A 21,828-nucleotide genomic window follows, 5' to 3' on the forward strand; every position below is an offset into this window, starting at 1 on the left:
GCGGCACAGACTCACCACCCAATTGCTCACCAAATTACTGTCAGAGGACACAGTACCAAGCAATCTTGTAAAGCCTGTTTTGTTTACTAGAAGCCCACGGTGAACAAAATATAGAACTGAAGACAGTTCCTAAAGCACTGATAACACATTATTCAAATAGGACTCAGGTATGTTTTTATACAGTAATGTGTTTGCCAGCACATGCTTTTGAGGTCTCTTTTCAAGCTATAAACTCAAGAGAGGGGAAAAATTGTAATTCACTATTCCCATTAGATTTCACATTTTCTACAACTATACTGACCTAAAAGATATAAAACATAAAGATAGCACCACGTGACAAAACAAACAAACAAAAAAACAACACAAAATTAGTGACACACACAGATTTGGTGACACACAGAATATCTTAGAGGGCTTTTTAACTGTTGGTTTCTTTAAGCGGGAACACTGAGGTGGAAGAGCCATGGAGGCTCTCGTTAGCACACACAATACTAAGATATATTGCTTGTAATTCCCATAGAGTATATCTTTACAAAAGTACAAATTCCAAGTTCTGCAGTTTCCCTGGGAACTGCATGTAGAAAAAGTTGCTGTGCACCTGAACTGGCTGTTTGAAAGAGAAAGAAAAAAACACACACAACACTGCTTGGAGAATATTGTACACAGAATTACAAATCCCTTTCCTTTAGTGCGAGTAGTAACTCATGGTAGAGAGTGATTCGATTTAGTTACCTGGTGTGTATGTTTCTACAGTACGGAATGAAGGTAGATTCGGAGGCCAGTAAAAACACTGAAAACCACTGCTCCTTTGGGGTTGGCTAATAAAACACTACAATATGTAAAAAGGTCAGCACCACGGGTCATCCAGCTTACACACTGGACAACTAACAAAAATTCCAAATGGTTTCCAACTAGAGTTGAATACATCTTATGGCATTTGGTTTATGTATTTGTTATGAAGCAGAGCTATGAACACTGTGATTTGCTTTGCTTGCTTTTGGACACAATGATTAATATATATGAAAACCTATTAACATTCTTTTGTAAAGGAAATAAAGGGGAAAAACCATAACATATTAGGTAGGGACGAGACAGAGTCAAAAGCCCTGTTCACATTGTATTAAATTATATATTCCTCTTACATTCACCTCAACCAGAATAAAACCAAATTTGAGAATGTATATATACTATATATATAATAATCACTTTATTATATATATATATAAATTGTCTAACTACTCCGTAAAAGTAATTTTAAATTAGAAAAGGTTACCCATTTGTATCAGCTGACGGCACCCCCGTCTCTTTCCACAGAGATGCACTGGGACCAGTGCAGGACGGCCCAGCGAGAGCACGCCCTTGGCAGAGAATACAGGGTCAACTAGTTGGCATAGCTAAATCGCTGGCAGATTCTGGACTAAGAATTCAGCCAAAGAGGAATACTGTCAGCCTGTATTTTCCCTGGATATGATGCCCTTCATGCTTTGAGCTCCTGGGGGAAGGGAGGTCGGGGAAAGGATAAACATAATGAAGCGTTCCTTCCAGAAACCTTAGAAAAACTGCCAAGAGACCAAGAGGTTTCCAGATGGTTAGGAAAACTAAAGATTACAACAAAGCAAATCACAAATATGCATTGATTAATGTGCTTTGTTTGGGTGCACTCCTTTACCATCTTAATCAGGAGCATCAGACACTGTGTGCATTTCCATCCGGGAATCTAGGGCCATCTCGGAGGCCGATGCGTCATTTTCTAGTTTCTGTTCCATGTACACATCTGTTCTCTCAGGGGACTCAATGCGACTCCTGACTTCAGCTACACCCGGGTGGTTTTTCCGCAGGTGCTGGTTGAGGGTACCTTGGAATGGAAAGCACTTCCCGCAGATCTCACAGCGGAATGGTTTGTCATCAGTGTGGCCCCTGATGTGGTACTCCAGTTGGTCCTTCCGTGTGTACTTCTTCCCGCAGAACTTGCACACAAAGGGGGTGATTCCCATGTGAAGTCGCATATGCCTGTCAAGGCTTCCTTTCTGGTTGAAGGACTTTCCACAGTAAATACAGATCAGCCTCTCGTTATACGGGTACCAGTGACCTCTTGTGCTCCTCTCGCGGGGGCTGCTCTCATACCCAGGGTTATTCATCACAGCTTCACTGTCTGAACCCTGCACCAAGCTCTGCAGATCACTGTGCAGATGGACAGACAAACCCCGCTTTTGGCGGGCACGCCCTCCTCGGAAACAGCTCAGCATGGACCTGGATGGGCTGGAGTTACTCAAACTTCCAAAAGCTTCTGACACGCTGGTTGGCTGTGAGGCTGCCTGGGAATAGGAATACGCGTGCTGGAGCACAGAGCCATAGGAACCCACACTCACCGCCATGACTTGCTCCCCGTCAACCATCTCAGTGTGGTAGCCATCGTCTCCCAGGGAGGAGCTGTCCGAGCAGCTGGGCCGGTCGGACTTCTCCATCTTCACCTTCACCTCAGTGATCTGGCTCTCCCTCACCAGCAGGTCCCCTTGATCATGGTCCCCCTCTATCTGAATCTCATACTCAGAAACGCTCCCGCTGCTCCCTCGGTCCGAGTGGCCCTCTTCTTGTAGGCGGCTGCGCAAAGCTTTGCTGGGCGTCGTTTCCATTCGAAGATCACTGCTTGTGGTGGGCTGCCGTACCTGAGAGCAATACGGGGGAGAGATCTCAACAGGGTTGGCAAAGAAGCTGCCGTCTTTAACTCCATTCCGACTCTCTGGAGTCTCTTCAGCACCAACGGTAACAGAGTCAACATCTCCAACACTGATTTTTGAATGGATGCTCTCTAGGATCTGTGTGCACTTGTCGATGACACACTGCATCTGAAGAAAGCTAGCTGCCGTCAGAAAACTGACAACATCCTTCAGCTGCAAGGACATTCTTCCAGTGTAACAAAATGAAAGCAACTGTTCAAACACATTGGGATTTTTAATCACTGATATTGACAAGCCACTCATGGTACTTAATGCTGAATGGTCCCGGAAATATGGGGAGCTGGCAGCAAGGACTGCTTTGTGGGCTCGAAATGGCTGACCCTGAATGTGGACAATGATGTCACATAGTTTCCCTTGTAGGCGGAGTTCATTTAGCTGGCTCAGAACGGTGCTGCTGTACTCGGGCACATCAAACTGAATAAAACTGCTGCTGTCCATTTCTACTGACATGAGGCGTAATCTGCAGAAAAAGAGAGTTTCATAATTCACCAATGACCCCTCACCAAGTACAAGCAGCAGAAGCACAAGCTGGCAAAATACCACCACCACCACTGTAGCTACTGTACCTTCTAGGGTCTGCCGGAGCATTCCTCCTCTTACTTATTTTCAGTCTTTCATGTCTTGGTTAATTCACCTAAAGTCAAATAACCAAATGATCAATTAGCCTAGTGTCCTAAATGCCTAACTTTCATCTTGATCAAAATTAAAACACGTTATACATAGTAAGGCCATTTCAGCTCTGATTGAGAATTTGGTATTATTTTAGGAAAAATATTTCCCTATCTCACCTAGTTTTGAGGATCTTTACTTTGTAACAATAAGGAAATTCATCTAAAGAATGTTCTACCTAATTTGTGTATTTTCAATTGGTATTTTTCAATATACAGCATTACTGCATACTATGAATAGAGCTGAACCCTTTTTAGTTTAGAATCTGAGATGCTGTCTTTGATGTGCATTTCCCTTCAGCTCTGCACACCTTTATATCTTTTGGAGTTGCTCACCCATGCAGCAATACTCAGTCCCCTTCAGTGACGAGTTTTTAAGATTAGCGGACATTTGGTCCTAACACATCCATGGAGACATTTGGTCCTTGACCATTTGGCACGGACTAAATATACTCATGGACATTTTTAAAGCAAAATGAGCGCCAGACCTCACAAGTGTATGGTCCTCCACGGGTGCTCACAGCACTGGCACACCTAGTACAGCCTGGCGCCCCTTGCCTAGAATCCGCAGCAGCGAATCATCCACACCACGGAAGGGGATACAGCCCAGGCTACATTCTCTGGCCAAATACAACAAAATTAGACCTAACTATTTTAGTTTTTAAAACCCAACCAATAGAAATATAAACACCTCCTGGATAAGTACTGAATCAAAAACAGAATAAAAAATGAATAAAACTATTTAGAAAATTTAAAATATCACATCAAATCTGTAGTAAGAAGGGCTTATGAGACTGACACACTGCCTGCTGAGCTAAGGAGGCAACTTCAGGAGTGAAGTTTACTATGTCTTCAACTTACTTGAGAACGCATCCAGAAAAAGAGATGACTAGATAAGTGATAAAGCAAACAGAGTGAAATGTTAACAAGCCTACACTTGTCTAGGTGGTGGATATATAGGTGTTTACTATAAAATCCAACTTTTCTGTATGTTTGAAATTTTTCATAATGAAGTGTTGAGGGTCTTGAAACAACAACAAAATTTAACAGGGAGAGTCAGTGCCTTAAAATGTTTTATCATTAAACAATAAAGTGCCATAAATCTAAGACTCTTGCAGAGAAGGATCAATTGGTTAGTGTGACTAGATCACATCAGAATTGTTTTTATCATGTCAGAATTTGAGTTGAAACATTTCAGTTAATACTGCGTCCTTATTTATTTTAGATTTATGATTGAAATCAATGTGAAATCTGTACGAATGAACATATTTTTAGAATAAATAGGCAAAATTAAATACAAAGGAAACAGAAGTACCAAAGCACAAACAATCTTCAGGCCGTTCACACTCTTCTAGATGCATGTTAAAACGTTTAAAGCGTTTCGATTCATATGGCATGAATCTGATACTACAAGACGGCAAACAGCACAAAGAAGAAAACTGTTGACTTTACTAAGTAAGCAGATTTGAAAGTCCTAAAGGAAATACTAGCAAATATAACCCATTAAAAGAATTACATAGTACGACCAAATGTAAAGATGGTTGTATGTTAGGAAATATACCAATATGATTTGCAGCATCAGTAAATCAAAGGAGAAAAACCATATGGCCAAATCAATACAATGCCAAAATGCATTTCAGAAAGCTAAATGCCCTTTTAAATACGGACAAAATACTCAATAAGCTAGGAATAGAACAATATTTTCTTAATATATTAACAGTATCTACTGCAAACTAATAGCAACATCATCCTTAAAAAGGAACATATCTGCACTTCCCACAGTGCATTTAGTAGAGCACGTCCATGAGTTAGCCTCAGTATCCCTACCTCCCAGGGCTTAAAAACATATTAGCAGAATAACCCATCTGAAAAGTCCTGGAGACAAGAATTCCATTTAACTCAGTAGTCTGCAAATGCATTTAAGCGTGAAACTCTTCTCTCAAGGTACAGATATTAATATTCCAAAGAATTAGTGTTCCCTGGTGTACACTCTGGTAAACACTTTTGCGAAGGCATTCCCATTAGTGCCTGGGAGGATACAAGGCTGTCTGCCCATCACTTCCCGTACTTAATATTGCTCTGGAAGTTCCAGCCAAAGCAACAAGACAAAGAGAAAATTAAGGCATATAGCCATTAAAAAAGAGGAAGCAAAATTACTATTCAAGGCAGATATTATTTATATAGAAAACATAAGATAATCAACTTGAAAAATCTGTTAGAATCAAGATCTAATAAGTAAAGGGTTTCAAAAAGGTACATAAAAAGCCAGTTAGGTAAGATAATGACAAGTTACAACCAAAAATAGTATCAGAAATTATACAACACCTAGGGGAAAAACAAAAAATAGTCGGGATCTACAACAAGAAAACTGTAAGACGTTAATAAGAACTAAAACATGTTTAAATGAAGACACATATGCTCCTGGAAAGAAAATTCAACACTATAAAGATGGATACTTTCCCTAAAAAATTAATCTATAAATATAATGCAGTGCAATGGAATATTTTCTTAGAAACTTGACAAAATGATTTGAAAATTATTCTCAAACACTGCTGTCCAATAAATATGTGTAATTACACATATGCAAGCTATACGTGTAATGTGTTCTAGCAGTTACAATGTTCAAAATATAAAAATTTAATACATTTTATTTTACCCAATACAGTATATCTAAAACATTATCATTTCAACATGTAATCAATATTAGGAAGTTATTTACATGTTTGAACAACCACATTTCAAATGCTCAAGAGCCACATGTGGCTAGTGGCTACCATACTAGACAGTGTAGATCTAGGAGAATAAATACCAAAGATGTGTGTTTGTTTTTAAATCCTCACCCGAGGACATATTTTTATTGATTTTTAGGGGGGAAGGGAGAGAGACACAGAGAGAGAGAGGACAGGGAGGGAGAAGGAGAAGAAGAGGGAGGGAGAAAGAAAGAAAAACACATCATAATGAGAGAGAGAAACATCGATTAGTTGCTTCTTGTACATACCCCAACCAGGGATTGAACCCACACAACCTGGTATGTGCCCTGACCATGGATCAAACCTGCAACCTTTTGGTGCACGGGAAGACGCTCCGACCAACTGAGCTACCTGGCTAGGGCAATACCAAAGACATTTTACTATTTATTTATTTATTTATTTTTAAATATATCTTTATTGATTTCAGAGAGAGGAAGGGAGAGGGAGAGAGAGAGACAGAAATATCAATGATGAGAGAGTCATTGATGGCTGCAGCCCACAACCCGGGCATGTGCCCTGACCGGGAATCGAACCCCGATCTCCTGGATCCTAGGTCAACACTCAACTGCTGAGCCATGCCCGGCTGGGCCCAAAGACATTTTAGAAAAAGAAAAACAGTCTTGGCCTGGTAGCTCAGTGGGTTACAGCGTTATTTGGAAAGGTCAAGGTTGCAGGTTCGATGTGTGGTCAAGGCACATACAAGAAGCAATCAATGAACACATGAGTTAGTGGAACAACAAACCAATGTTTCTCTCTCTCTCTCTCTCATCAATAAATTTAAAAAAGAAAAGAAAAAACAGCCAAATATAGATGTCAAAATATACAAGTAGGCTATAATTTATTTGGTAAGTATGTACTGAGTGTCTTCGATGTGCCAGGGCAGCTACAACTCTCGTTATAAATTGTGAGGAAAGCTATGAGATCTTTCATAATGGGGAGTGGTCAGAGAAGGCCACTCAAATATTTCATCTGAGACCTATCTAAAGGGGGAAGGGATGCTGCTGGGAAACATTCAGTTTTCCAGACAGAAGGAATCGCACGTACAGAGATGAAAGCCTGAGCAGCGAAAGGAGGAAATGTCATCGCACAGCTGGGACGAGGAACATGGGGGAGAGCGAGGCCACATGGGAATCAGACAAGAATGGGCCTCGTGGGTCATTTCCAACTGTGAAAAAGGAAGAATTCTTGCCCTGGCCAGTACTGCTCAGTGGTTAGTGTCAGCCCACGCAATGAAGGGTTGCAGGTTCAATTCCTGGTCAAAGGCACATACCTGGGCTGTGGGAGAGGCAGCTAATCGACGTGTCTCTCACATCGATGTCTCTCTCCCCCCCTCTCTCTGTCTCTCTCACCCCCTTCCACTCTCTCTAAAAATCAATGGAAAAAATACCCTCGGGTGAGGAAGAATTCTTAAAATAGATGCTGTTTGAATAAACAAATAAATAATAATAAAATCAGATCCCTTCACCACATATCCAAAAATAACTTCTAGAGAAAGTATTTTTAAGCACACAAAGACAGATACCAGAAGAAGAAACAGAGATTTAACTATGAGTAAAAACTTAGAAATAAAAATTACCGAGGGAGACAATTGTTCTTTCTCAACTTGGCAAGACTTAAAAACACAACCCAGCTGGTGCTCTCATACACTTCTGGGAGGCAAATATAACAGAAACCTTAAAATGGGCATTTCTCTCTTTAAAACAATTCTTTTTTTAAATTTTTCAATTACAGTTGACATACAATATTATATTAGTTTCAGGTGTACAACATAGTGATTAGGCATTTATAGAAAAATGGGCATTTCTCTTGACACAGCCCTTGGTACCATAAAAAAATCATGGATATAGGCACAAGAATTTATCCATAAGTATATTCAATTACAAAGCAAAACAACTGAAACAACCTAACTGCCCAACAATAGGGAATTATTAAAGTATAGTACACCTGCACCTGTATGCCAAATACTATTATTAAAACAATTTCTAAAGAAGAATATAAAGTTAGCTCCACAAAATGTAAGCCCCACGAGGACAGGGATTTTTATGTTTTATTAGTTATCTGCCAGCTTATTGCCTGGCATATAGTAGACACTCACTAAATACTTGCTGAATAAATACTTAATACAGCAAAATATCAGGTAACAGATCAACTGCAAATGAGCATGAGGGATCTTATTGGGTAAAGGATATGGTCTAAAACCAGATTATGGTGACAGTTGTACAACTTTATAAATTATTAAAAATCACTGAATTATACACATAAGACGGGTAAATTTTATTATGTGTAAATTATATCCCAATAAAGCTGTTAAAAAATCAGGTAGTAATAAAAGTAGGATATTTCTAAAAGTATGTATGCATATACAGACATTAAATATACATAGAAATAATACTGAAAGAATGTAAAATGGTACAAATACTTTGGAGGACAATTTTAGTAATATCCACCAAATTACAAATGCACATCCCCTATGGCTGGGCAATTTCATAGGAATTTGCTACAGCACTGTTCATAACAACAAAAGAATCAAAACAAACTAAATGCCTAGCGAGAGGAGCCCAGTTAATAAATTATGGTATATCCATACTAAAGACAATTATACAGCCACAAAAAATAAATGAGGAAGCTCTTTAGTACTGACATGCAACAATCACCATAATATATCACTGAATGAAAAGGGTGAGGTGCAGAATAGTATAGTATATATGCTATTTGTACAAAGCGATATGAAAATATACACACCACTGTGTCAATATATACGTAGTATATGGACATGCTCAGAATATTTCAGGAGTGATGTAATAAAACCTTAACTGCCTCTTATAAGGGGAACAGGGTAGATGGAAGGTCTATTAGCTTTCAGTGAATCCTGTTAGATTCTTAAAATTTCTAAACTATGTGAATGTATCACTTATTAAAAATAAGAAACATTAAAAAATTTTTAAAACATCTCATCCAGTTTTTAGAAGATAGAAAAATATCATAATAAAACCATTAGGAACATAAATTTGGAGTCAGATCTGTGTTCAAATGATACCTGCTTTCCACTTGTAAAACCTTGGGCAAGGTACTTTATAACCTTTCTGAGTCTCAGTTTTCTTATCTGTAAAACAGGAATACTAGTCCTTACCTCATGGGTTGTTATGAGGCCTTTATGTAGGAAGCTGGAAGCTTTAGCACAATGGCTGCTTGGCACATGGTAATCTAGGTTAGCTATTATAGACTCTTTAGGGAGACAGGGTGGTGTAATAAAGAAAATGCTCTGAAGTTAGACTTGGATGTGAATCCTGGCTCTACCACTTCCTGATAAAAATAACAACAATGAAAATTTAAATAGCTATGTGGCCTTGGACAAGTCAGTTAACTGATTTCCTTATCTAAAAAGGTCTTGGAAGAACTACTTCCCAACACGACTGCTTCATAATTAAATGAGGGAAATTCATGCAATGAATGTGCATAATAGTTGACATATAATGAGTCCTTACCTTGCGCTAAACAGCTTTTCTATATATTAACTGATTTGATCCTCTTATGAACTCTGTGACGGAAATACTACAATTATTCCCATTTTATAGATGAAGAAAAAGGACAAGCAGTTAAGACAACTGCCAAAGGTCCCATTGCTAATAGATGAACTCAGTCTGGCTCCAGAGGTTGTGCTCATGTCTATACCAGACTGCCTTCTAGAAACACAGATGCGGCCTGGCACCTACCAAGTGTCCAAACACAAGGGTGTGTCAACAGTGACTTTGGGAATTAAAGGTCAAAAAGAAGGTGAGTTTATTTTAAAGGTACAGAGTCTTGGGGGAAAACCAGCAGAAAAAGGAAAGTAATGGAGTATTTACAAGTCTGTAAAACTGCAAACAGTTTTACTGGGAGGCTTCCACCTCCTCTGTGTGGCTTTTACCTTCTCGGAAGAAAAGCAGAGAGCTACACCTGGAAAAAGAAAACCACTGCAGAGAAAAACGAAAGACCATGATTAACACCTAGGGGGGATTCCACTTTCCTGCAAGGGGAGAAAGGAAGTGCTTCCCTCTCCTCTCCTTCACATTAATGCGTCCTTGGCAGTGACACCGAGATTCCAGCTCCTGCTCGAGCTGTTAACAAGCATCGCTCTAGAGTAAGAGGCTGGCACCCGGGGAATTTGCAGGGAATTTAAGTCCTAGGTACATTACCAGACTAAAGGGAGAAAAAGACATTAAAAATTACAAGTTTTACACCCAATGACCTGATTTATGGAGTTCAGCCTCTTACAGAGACATCAAGTTCGAATACAATCCTCCACTGCTTTGTACCAGCAATTTCCATAGACTACTCACTGGTTTCTTACAGGTCTTGTTATCTCCCCTGCATGGAATGCCAGCAGGCCTACACCTAAGGTACATCAATATCTAATTACTTTACCTTTAAAATAAAATACATGCATATGGCCAAACTTCAAGTTCCAGTAGAGGGAAATAGAAAATGAGCAGCAGAGCTCTTCCCTGTCCCTCTTCCCAAAGATAACCACTGGTAAGAGTTGTGGGTGTTCTTTCAGAGAAAACTGTAAACATCTATCTACATAACTGTTCTATTCTCTGCTTTTAAAATGTATTTAATACACCTTAAAAGCCTTCCACAGCGACACAAACTTGAGTACCTACTTTTATCCTTTCCAGCTTCACAGGATCCCATGAGTGGCTGTGTGACCATGTACTTCAGCAGTCCCCAATGGATACCAAGGCAGGGAACAGTTTAAACAGTCATAGCAGTTCCTCCTAGTTTTTTTAAAAAAGTATGTCTTTATTGATTTCAGAGAGAGGAAGGGAGAGGGAGAGAGATAGAAACATCAATGATGAGAGAGTCACTGATGTGCTGTCTCCTGCACGGCCCCCACTGGGGAACCAGCCCGCAACCCAGGTTTGTGCCCTGATCAGGAATCGAACCATGATCTCCTGGATCACGGGTTGATGCTCAACCACTGAGCCACGTGGGCAGGGCAAGTTTTTCATTTTGATCAATAATGCCAAATTACCTCTCAAAAGGGCAGCAACTATCCTTTTACCAATGGGCACATGGAAGTGTGCCTATTCCCCCCATAACTGCCAATAATGGGTATTAAACGTTTCACTTTGCCAAACTGATAGGTTAAAAACAGTGTCATTGTTTTGATGTATATTTGCTTATAAATGAAGTTGATCACCTTTTCTCATGTTTAATGGCAATTTGTCTAAGTCTGTCTTTAATTGCCTATTCATATCCTTAGCTCATATTTTTTATTGAATTGTCAAAACTCTTTGCAAATTAAGGAAATTAGCCTTGTGTCATATGTGCTGCAAGTACGTATTAGATTTAATTGCAATCACTAAATGGCATACTGACTGGGAATTTAAATTATTTTTCTACATTTATAAGAAATATTCACTCCGTTTCAATCTTCTGCCTGCACAAAACCAAAGGGGATTCAAAGATGAGAAAGAGTCCCTGTCTTGCAGTTTGGTACACGCTTCATGCAGCTGCCTCCCAACTCAGACATACGGGAATGGGGTGAACTTCCGATGATGCAGAGAAATGATTTATATTAGTTTTTCATTTAGACTAAGTTTGCAGCTGCTTCAGAAAACAATAATGAACCTGATTATTCCACCCACAAACTACATCAGAATCAGGAGTTTTTAATTCAGCAGATTAATCACTGGTCGCCTTTCTGTCACATTACATTAAGCAAAAAACTGCCCCAAACTAGACATTTACATTGCTATATTTTAATTTTAAAAAGTAAGCATATATAAGCTATTTTCTTCAATACCATTAGTACTTAGACACACACTTCCTGCTCTTCCAATTTCTTTAATCGAGAATGCTTTTGCACCCCAGGAAGCAGCTTTCAACACACACAGCTTTTGCCATGGTCTGACTCTGCGGCCACTGGTCTCAACAGTGTGGATCCTGGGAAGGGCCGCCTCTAATATGGGCACTTCAAACATCTGTCCACTTCCACATGTCCAGCCACCACCACACTAGCCTCAGCAATTGTAAACGGGGATCACTGCCACCTCCTACCACACTCCTTAGCCTTCTCCCCTGACTTGGGATAGCCCGTCATCATCATCAGTCACCAACATTTACTGAATATTTGATACATGCTAGGCATGCCATGAAGGTTTATATGCACTATTTCACTGAATCCTATGGACCTTCTTCTCCCAGAAGGCAGGTATTATTACCCTCACTTTAGAGATGAGGAAACTGAGGCTCCGAGAGGCTAACTTTCTCGGGACTGTTTCAGGGTCTGCCCATCTAGAACCCCTGTGCAGTAAGTCTTGTGTAATTTGCCCAATGGGAATGGGAGGACCAGCAGGAGGCAGGAAGAGCTGAGGAAAGACAGGATGAAAAGAAACTTGCCCTAGGTTACATTCCTGCAAGAGTGAAAGGGATAGGGACAGGTGGCAAAAGTCCTATTGCTTCCCAGCGCTCCTATTCTTTCCTCTGTGAGTACATTTTAGTAATATCCATCAAAGTTACAAATGCACAGCCCCAGTGACCATGCAACTTCAGCTCTAGAAATCTACTACAACACCCTCTTTCCAGATCAAAAATCACCAGCAGAGGTAAGGGCTATGATCAGAAAAAAAGTCCTAGGTGACCCTCCAGCTGAAGTGTATTACATCTTCCATCTTCACAGCTTTTATCCCCCTTTCCCCCTCAGAGCCGCTACCCCTGGCTGATTTTACCTGCTTTAAGTAAACAGCTATTTTTATATGCAAAGCCGTAACTAATTAGAAACCACTGATCTAGGGCTCAAGTAACTGGTTGTTTCACTGTTTGAAGGTGAAAGTCAGACAGTAGATGCTGCCAAGACACAGGTTCAGCCCAAGTTCAACAGAATTCCAAGCAGCACTGAGACTGGTGTTCAAAAAGCAAGAGCAGACCTGAGGGCTCTCCAGGACTGACCAAGCACCGAGAGCAGCAGCAAGAGCAGCAAGGCCAGTGCGGGCCAGGTGCAAGACAGGACCACAAGGAGTGGAGAGTGAGCAGGTTCTGGAAGAAAATGGACACATGCTGGGGAGTGAAAGCAGAATGGGCAATGAGAGGAGGAAGGCCATTTACGCAGTGAGGACTGTGGGCACAAGCCACGGGGGAAAGTGGTGCTGTCCTATAAATTACCATACAAGCCAGCCTGGGACAGACCTCCCACAGTCCTCAAGTAAAACATGGAGAGGGATCCTAGAAATAAACATGCACACATGCTCTGAAAATAAAACTAAGATCTGATGCAAGACCATATGTCAACAAGGCTTAGTAAAGCAGAGCTACTTGAAATCTTTGCAAGATCCCACCCAAAAAGCTGCAGAACATACCATCATATCTAGAAGAAATGCTGTTCTGCAATGTAACAAACAAGAGAATGATACCCCTAATCCAGGTTCCAAAATCTCCAAGAATAAACACATTTTAACTGAAGGAGCTTTAGAATAAAAAAGCCACCTGGCAATGACAGGGAAACCAGCTGACCATAATTTTTAAGACACGCTGATCTTCAGAGGGTTAACAGGTACCAGTTAATTGATAACTCTGCTCTTCCTTTCACCCAGCTCCTCCCACTGAGTTTTGAGCAAAAGAGGCAACAAGGCAATGACTGCCCTTAAATATGATAACACTATAGGGTCCCATAAAATAAAACCCAATTAACAGAAAATACAGCTCCCCGAGTTTTCAAATGTGGCACATGTTTACCAATTTCTTATAAAGCACCAGGAATGTAAGGAGGGTTCTATTATTTTCCACACAATGCCATTTTATTCTTATGACAGTATTTTAAAAACTTATCACCAAAAAATACCTGAAAAAAATACATGAATTTTTTATAATAATGATACAAAGGTCTTTCCAAGCAAGACATAAGTCCCAGCAGCCACAAAGGCAAAGACAAATACATCTGACAACACAGAAGTTTATGACACACAAAAATCCCCTTAAAAGGTAAATGACACAGTGAGGAAAAATACATGCATGTTTGACAGACTGCTACTTTCCTTAAGTTATATTATATTATATTACAAATCAAACAGACCTGGGTGACAGAAAATCCTATGGAAGTTGGGGCAAAGGATATTAACAGTTCAAAAAAAAAAAAAGACATAACCAAAAAACATATGAAAAAATGTTTGGCTTTATTCATGACTAAATGCATGTGAATTACAAAATTAAAAAATGAGATGCCATTTGTAACGTATCAGATTTGCACACATTTTAAAAGGACTGGCAAATGTAATCCTGAGGGGTAATCTGGTCAGAGTGACCAAAATGTAAAAGGCATTTACCATTTGGTCCACAATTAACTGCTGGGAATTGAGCCTACAATATACAGTGCTTACAAAAGTTTGTTAGGATATTGTACTGAGCACTTGTATTTACTATAGCAAAAAAACACACAAAACAGAAATAAAGAGAGGGGAACAACCTCAAGAGACTGATTCAAAGAAACCTACCAACAATGAAACACCTAGAGCAATTAAAAATAATAGATACATCTGTATGCTTTGACAAGAGCTCTAATATTTAGTCCAAACCAGCAAGATATAGAACAAGATGTACATATATATGTGATCCCCTGCATGTACTTTTCTTAAAAGAATAAATATATGCTACTGTAGCCACTCAGGAAGCAGTCCCATGAAACTATTAATGCTGGTGACTCTGGGGAATGAGGATTAATGACTGGAGAGAGGGAAAGGAAACAGATTTTATTTTAAAGTGGTGCTTTTTATACTTTTAAAAAATATATATATTTTATTAAAGAGAGAGAGGGAGAGAGAAAGAAACATTTATGTGAGAGTGAAACATCGGTCAGGTCCCTCCTGCACACCCGGGCCAGGGATCAAGCCAGCAACCTGGGCATGTACCCTAACCAGGAATTCAACCTGCAAGCTTTTCAGTACCTGGGGTGACGCCCAAACAATTGAGCAACACCGGCCAGGGCTGTATTACTCTTGCCAAAAGTTTTTTTTCTAAGATATGTCATAGGACTTAACCTAAAAATATACAAGTTTTTAAACCAAAGAATCTAGAGAAAAACAGGCTGCAATGAATTACTGGATCAAGCAATTATAGGGACAGAAACAAAGAACTATGAGGAACAATGATTAACACTGATTATTTCTGACCAAAAAGAGAGTTTTAAAAATCAAAATGAACAAAGAAAAACATTATGGTGGAAGTAATATTTGAACAGGATTTTGTATTTAAATGGAACACAAAAAAACACTCCAGAGGGAAGGAGTGTCAAGGGCAGAGAACAGTGGAGTGAAAATATCTGGAGTTGTGGCCAGGGTCCAAGTACAAGGGGTGACACGGGAAAGAGGAGCACCACAGCTGGAATGTGGAGAGCCTTCAATGCTAGATTAGAAAACTCAGACCAAATCTGGCAGTAGCCAATTTGAACATTGGTTTAGAGAAGGACTCACCAGGGTTTGGAGACTGAGGGATGCTATCCATTCGGTAGGCAAGTCAGTTCAGCCTCAGACAAGCTGAGTTTAGGGTACCCACTGGGCATCTGAGAAGAGTTGTCTAATAAGCAGCGGGAAATATGGGGCTGGAACTGCAGAGAAACAAGACCTAGAGATACCAATTTGGGAGTAACCAAAAACTGTACTGAGGATGGATGTAGTAAGAAGAGGTTACTCAAAAGACAGAAAAAAGATAGCTGAGAACAGAAAAGTTGTTTGCTCCTACAGAAGTACTGTAACATGATATCCCATGAAAGAGGAAACATCCACAGCTAGCCCACTCCTTAACACATCATTTCTGCATCAGGCGTTAAGTTGTAAGGAAACTGTATCATGAAAACCAAAACCAGCGACATCTCACACTTTTGACCTATTTTGAAGAGAATCTAAAGATGAGCAAGGACACCTAAATGTCATCTGGGCAAAACACCCACATGGGCCTTGAAATCCCCTCTACAACATCCCTGGGTAAAGCCCTGTGACCATTTCTCCATGGCAACCAGAATAAAAGCGTACAAGCAGTTACCGATGGGCTGATTTTTTGAGCCTCCTGTGCTGCTGAGCTCTCACTCTCAGTGCTAAGCACTCTGAGGGCAGGGTCTGTGTGCCCAGAGCCGAACAGTATGTCTAGCAGAGAGAGGCTCTCAGCATATGTCAGCTGACACAACCTAAACCAAGTTGGTGGCTCAAAATCCACGACTGTGACCACAGCTGCACCCTCAGCTTTCAACATTCTCTGCTGAAGACCCAAGAGATGTGGGACCATTTCTGCCAACAGGCAAAATCTAGCAAGAGGGCTCATTCCCCTCTAGCCCATCAACACTCTAATGTGCTCCACTTCATTTAAAAACAGCCAGTGACACTTCCAAGAAAGGAAAGCAAGGCTGCAAATTTGGAAGTTGTTTAAGGCACCCAGAGGTACCCATGATTCTCAATCAAGATGCTCCTGACTCCCAACCCAGTCATGCACCTGCTGGCTTCAGTCACTTGCTGATACTAGAGACACAACTCAAACAAGGCTTTCCCTCAAGACCTGAAGATACCGAACTGTCTTTCTCATACAGAAAGTTATTTAAAAAGACCACAGACGGATGCACAACGGATGACTGGCATGAGAGCAGCAATAAAAACTATATAAAAATAACTTTTCTAGGTATTTCTGCCTGGGTCTAGATCAAAACTAAAACTCAACTGTCATGAATTACGATATAGTCCCTTAGAAAGCAGCAGCTGAATGAGAAGAAGCGGTCTGGTGCTGCTGAAACCCCAGGCAAGGAAAAGTAAATAACATGGCATTCTCCAATGGATATTCATGAAGCACTCGTCCTAGTTTAAAAGAAACAAATCTAGAGTTCTTACTGCATTAATTCATGTGAGCCTGAAAGAACATTTTTATCCAAACTGTTAGATTTCCCACCAAGGCGTTAACTTTCTCCAAGGTTGCTCAGATACACTAATTCTGAGAGTGGGTTTGGTTTCACAGTGGGGTTTGTCTTGCAAAACATCAGAAGCTTCTTCTGAGCTTTCCTAGCATGGTAGGAAAGGCCTCTTTAACCTTACTGGCAGTGTTACAAACCAACAGTTACTGAGCTCCTACTGTGTACTATCTATATGCTAAGTAAGCCCTTTACCTGCTCACTAAATCTGCACACTATGAGATAGTCCCTATTCTACAGATCCAGAAACAAACTCAGAGAGACTAAGAGCCCTTCCCAAAGTCACTAAGACTGGCTGAGGCAGGATTTAAACCTAGATTTATCCGTCTCCAGAGTTAGAATTCTTAAATCCAGTAAGAGTAAGATTTTAATCCAGGCACACTGGTGATATGCTGGGTTTTTATTGGTGCTGGACTCTTACTGATCAACTCTGAGTGAAAGAATTCTCACCTAGGAATGTATCATTACACCGATACAGTGATAATTAAGGGGTTATAATTTGCTGTGGTATGAGTAGTTTGTACCCATTTCTCTGTATAATGTCTATTCTGTTTACTTCTGTCTATGTAGTGGGCAAAGAGGTGTTTCAAATTCCAATCATGAATTAGAAAGCTTTGTTTCAGGTTAAAAGAATGAATAAGCTTTCTTACAGCAAAGAACTGAAAAATGTCAAGGAGCAGCATCCTGTATCTGCACACTGCTGGGATTTCAGGGGGCACTGGACCTCGAAAATACATTAAGTCCTATCTTTTATGACAAAAGGATCAGAAAAGCTCACCTTGAATTGCTTTCTTCCAAGAGGTTTTTCATGCCATCAATATCAACCAGAAAATAACCATTAGAAATTAAGCTGCATTCAGTTGATGACCTTCACTAAGCTAAATTCAACAGTTTGTCAGCTACAAAACATTAAATGAACACAATTAAGAAGTCTGAAAAACATTTAGCAGAACTTAAACAAAAATAACATGAAAATTAATGGGAATAAAACATACTGATGGCATTGTAGATTCACAACTGCCATTTGTAACAAGTGCTTGAGCTGGAAGGTTTAGGAGGAGGATCCAGGGACATGCAGAAACCCATACTCAATGGATAGACTGAGGTTTGGCAGCCTATCATTTCCCCACCATGATACATTTACACCTAATATTAATGAGGATTAAAAATGTACTAAGTAGTTACGAGGTGCTGCCAAGTTTTGCCAGCTCTTCGTATACTTTTTCATTTTAAAAGTCATAGCAACCCTATGAAGTGGATTTTATCCCCATACTACAGGTGAGAAAACAGGCTCAGAGACATTATATAAATTGCCCAAGTTCACATAGCTGGTAAGTAGCTTTGCTGGTATTCAAACCCAGGCCTGTCTGATTCCAAAGCTGATGGTCTTTCTTTTCCCACAGCCTCCAAACAAAGAATTACGTGATTTTTTTTTTTTTCTCTTTTCCCACAATTAAGAGTAAAGATCTTAATGTTTCAAAAATTTGTTTTACGTTATCAGCTCCCTAAGAATGAAACCTGAAAACATCCACCTTGAATGGCAGCATTACACATAAGTGACATATGACAGAAAAAGCTGGTAACAGAAAGTCCTTAAAAAAAGTTGTTTATCTACAAAAATCAAGAAGTATTTGAGTGCCTATTACAAGAGTCCAGCTATAGTATTAGATACTATAAGGGCTCAGAGAGATGTATTAGGACCCAATGCCCTCCAAAAACTCCCAGTCCACTCAGGACAAGAAGTTTAATAAGCAAGACCAAGTGCGGAGCTCTGCACTTCAGATGCTGAGTGCCACAGCGGGGGAGGGCACGGGGACACCCTCGGGAGGAAGCACATCTTCAGCAGGGGCCTAAAGGAAGCGAAATGGAGAATTTACACAGTGAAGAAAAGGGAGGCGCGCTTCAGGAGGGGAAACAACAGGAGCAAAGTTGCAGAGAAGAGAGTTTCAACCTTTTTCAGCTCATGGCACATAAACTAATTACTAAAATTCCGAGGCACACCAAAAAATACATTATACTTTTTGCTGATCTAACAATAAAACATATAATTTTGATTTACTCACTTACATCAGGCAGCTATTGTTGCATTGGCCATTGTCATTGTTTTATGTGACACTCTAAGGGAAAAGAGTTCAGTGCCCCTGACTAGTCACGTATCGCATGTTTTAAAAATTCCTGCAGCACACCGGTTGAAAATCGCTGCTCTAGGGACAGTCATAAACTTGCTCCCAAAGGGAACTGGCTGGGAGAGGGAGAAGCGGGGAGTAAGACTCAGGTAGGTGAGGAGGGCCAGCCAAGGAAAGCCCTGAAAAGACAGGCTGGACAATGGCTGGACACCATGTGGCAGGCGAGAGGCCACAACTCATCTTGGAAGAGTGGCCTCTTGGCTGATCACCTGGCCCCTAAGCGCTCTCTTCCTCTCCTGCAAATGATCGGGAACCACCCCAGTCTCCTGCGCTCACCACGGCCTTTAGAAGAGTTTCAACTTTGGCCTAGTGTTCAAGTTCTTTCAGGAACTAGCCCAACCAATCCTTCCTCCCACCCCCTCCTACATGAACCCTTCTCTACCAGGAGGCTGGTCTAGTGACTAACTCCGCAAGATCAGGGACCTGACTCCTCCTTTCCTAACCGATTCCTGCTCACCCTTGAACAGCCGGCTCCAACCCCACTCCCTCTTGGAGCCTTCCCTGACCACTTGGCCTATAATGACCTCCATCTCTCCTTCCTCTCAATTCTACAGCACACAGCCTTGTCTAATAAATTACCTTTCCACAGGTAAATCCTCAGCACCCAGTGTAAAGCTGCTCTGGGGCTGTGAGTGGGCCTTCTACTACTTTCCCCACCACACGGAACAGCATCTTGACATTTAATAAGCAAGCACACACTCAACTCTTTTCCACTTCCTATATTAGGTTTGGCATTAGCATAAAGGAAGGATAGAGGAGGTGGGGGAGGGGGCTTCTAAAGTCAGAGACCAGCTAAGAAGCTGTTGCAATAATCCAGATGTAAAGCAAAGAGGGCCTGGACTGGGGAACAAAGAGAAAATGGGCAAATATAAACAAATTCTGCATGCAAAAACTCAGAGGGGTGTCACTGACTACCCTAGGAACAAAAGCAAGGGCTGGGTTCTGATTAGGAAAGGCTTAGAAACGCTCCTTGGAATCATTTTAAAGCCTGTCTGAAACCTAGTGTATTCAGTGGCCAAAAAGTCCCTATTTGCAAGAAGTCTTCAGTGAAGCTGTCCGATATCTTGAACCAGGGGCAGCCCTTCCGATTTCTGACATACGCAGAATGGTAGAGTTGGAAGGGTCTTCAAAGAGCTAATCACTGACCAGATGGGGAAACTGAGGCCCGGCACGGAAGAGGTTTGCTGAAAGCCTCAGGACTGAGGCTCCCAGACTAGTGCCGCCCTAAAGCACAGCCGCCAAGCCCAGAAGGTCACTGTTTACACCCCCAGCCCAGCCCCCGGTAAAGGCAGGACCGGCGCAGGGCGAGAGTGACCATGGAGACATCTGGGGCCAAGCGCGACGTGCCGCCTGGAGAAAGGCGGTGGCTCGGGGCAAGGGCTCCGTTGCAGCCACCAGCAGGGCCAACCCCGCGGCCCGGCCCGGTTACCCAGGGGTTTCACCCATCCGGCCTCCTCGTACAAAGGGGTAGGGCCCCGAGGGCAAAGGGCCCGGAAGCAGGGGATCCCCAGACGCCCGGGCGGCGGCTGGAGAGCCCCGGGGCAGCTGGCCGAGCGCGACCCTCCGGCCCGCCAGCGGTGCCTGGACTCCGGGTCGTGCACTGTCGGCCCCTCGGCGGCGCGCGCCTGGCTCGAGCAGGTGCCCGGGCCTCCCGACCCCGCCCGGCCTCGGCTCCAGCCCGCGCCGCCCGCCCACCCGCCGGCCCGCCGGTCTGACCAGGCGCGGACGCTCCCGCCCCGCCGCGCCCACAGGGAGCCCGACAGCGGCCGGGGACTGTCCCCGGCCCCGCCAGCTCTGCCCGAGCTTCGCCCGCCGCCCGCCGTCCCCGGCCGGCACGCCTCACCTGCTGAGAGCGCCGCGCTCACATCGCCCGCCCGCGGCGCTCCCTCCGCCGCCGCCGGCGCCAGGCCCTTCCCCGCCGCTCCCGCAGCCGCCCTAGCCCGCGCCCCCCGCCCCCGGAAGCGCTTCCCGGCCCCGCCCCCTCGGCGCCAGCGCTTCCGGGCAGGCGCGGGCCGGGGAGGCGGTGGGGCCGTTGGGCCTGTCGCCGGGGCGCCGGGGCTCCAGGTTCCGGATTGCGCCCCGCGCACGTCCCAGAGCCTCGCTGCGGGCGACCGGGAGAGCGGCAGCCTGGGCCCCGACTCCGCAGGGGAGCGGCGGCGGCTCTGCTCTCCCAGCCTCCCGCCCGCGGGCTCCTCGGCGCCCCCTGCTGGTGGCAGGAGGGCTCCGCGGCGGGACGCGCTCCGGGGCTCCGGGAGCGGACGGGTGCGAGGGCGGCGAGGACCCTGGACACGCCATCGCCCAGGGCCGGTGCCCACCCCCCGCTCAGCCCTCCCCTCCCGAGCCCCGGCCCCACGGCCTTTCGGGCGCCTGCGGCTCCGCCGAGCTGCGCCTGGCGGGGCGCTGGGGCAGCTGGAGGCAGTAAGTGCGGTGGTTCGGAGCACGGGCCTGGGGACCTGCCATACCCGGTTACTTAATGTAGGACCTTGGGCAGAATTCCTCCTTCAAAACGGAGATAAAAATCAAGAAGTTGAGGTTATAAAGTCCGTGTCACAGCAGGTCCCA

General features: G+C 42.9%; 2 protein-coding genes across 4 annotated transcripts in view; both read right to left on the bottom strand.

The window, feature by feature from the left end:
- RALGPS1 (Ral GEF with PH domain and SH3 binding motif 1) overlaps positions 1-21,196 on the bottom strand; it is a 247,996-nt gene extending 226,800 nt beyond the window's left edge. Inside the window, exon 1 of one of the 2 annotated variants that reach the window (XM_081150876.1) lies at positions 21,110-21,196. The gene's annotated coding sequence lies outside the window, so the exon portion shown is untranslated. The remainder of the gene's footprint in view (positions 1-21,109) is intronic. The other variant, XM_081150873.1, reaches the window with a different exon arrangement.
- ZBTB34 (zinc finger and BTB domain containing 34) lies at positions 1,577-21,191 on the bottom strand. 2 transcript variants are annotated; one of them, XM_081150877.1, is made up of 3 exons: positions 21,110-21,191; positions 3,305-3,372; positions 1,577-3,198 (listed from the first exon to the last, which is right to left on the bottom strand). In XM_081150877.1, exon 3 carries the CDS (start codon positions 3,186-3,188, stop codon positions 1,674-1,676), a length of 1,515 nt encoding a protein of 504 aa, XP_081007003.1. In that variant the 5' UTR covers positions 3,189-3,198; positions 3,305-3,372; positions 21,110-21,191; the 3' UTR covers positions 1,577-1,673. The 2 variants fall into 2 exon arrangements, with proteins under 2 accessions (XP_081007003.1, XP_081007004.1); XM_081150878.1 differs by lacking the exon at positions 3,305-3,372.
- Positions 21,197-21,828: the final 632 nt, after the last annotated feature.

The sequence above is a fragment of the Miniopterus schreibersii genome (assembly GCF_964146895.1).
Source record: "Miniopterus schreibersii genome assembly, chromosome: 11".
Classification (NCBI taxonomy): domain Eukaryota; kingdom Metazoa; phylum Chordata; class Mammalia; order Chiroptera; family Miniopteridae; genus Miniopterus; species Miniopterus schreibersii.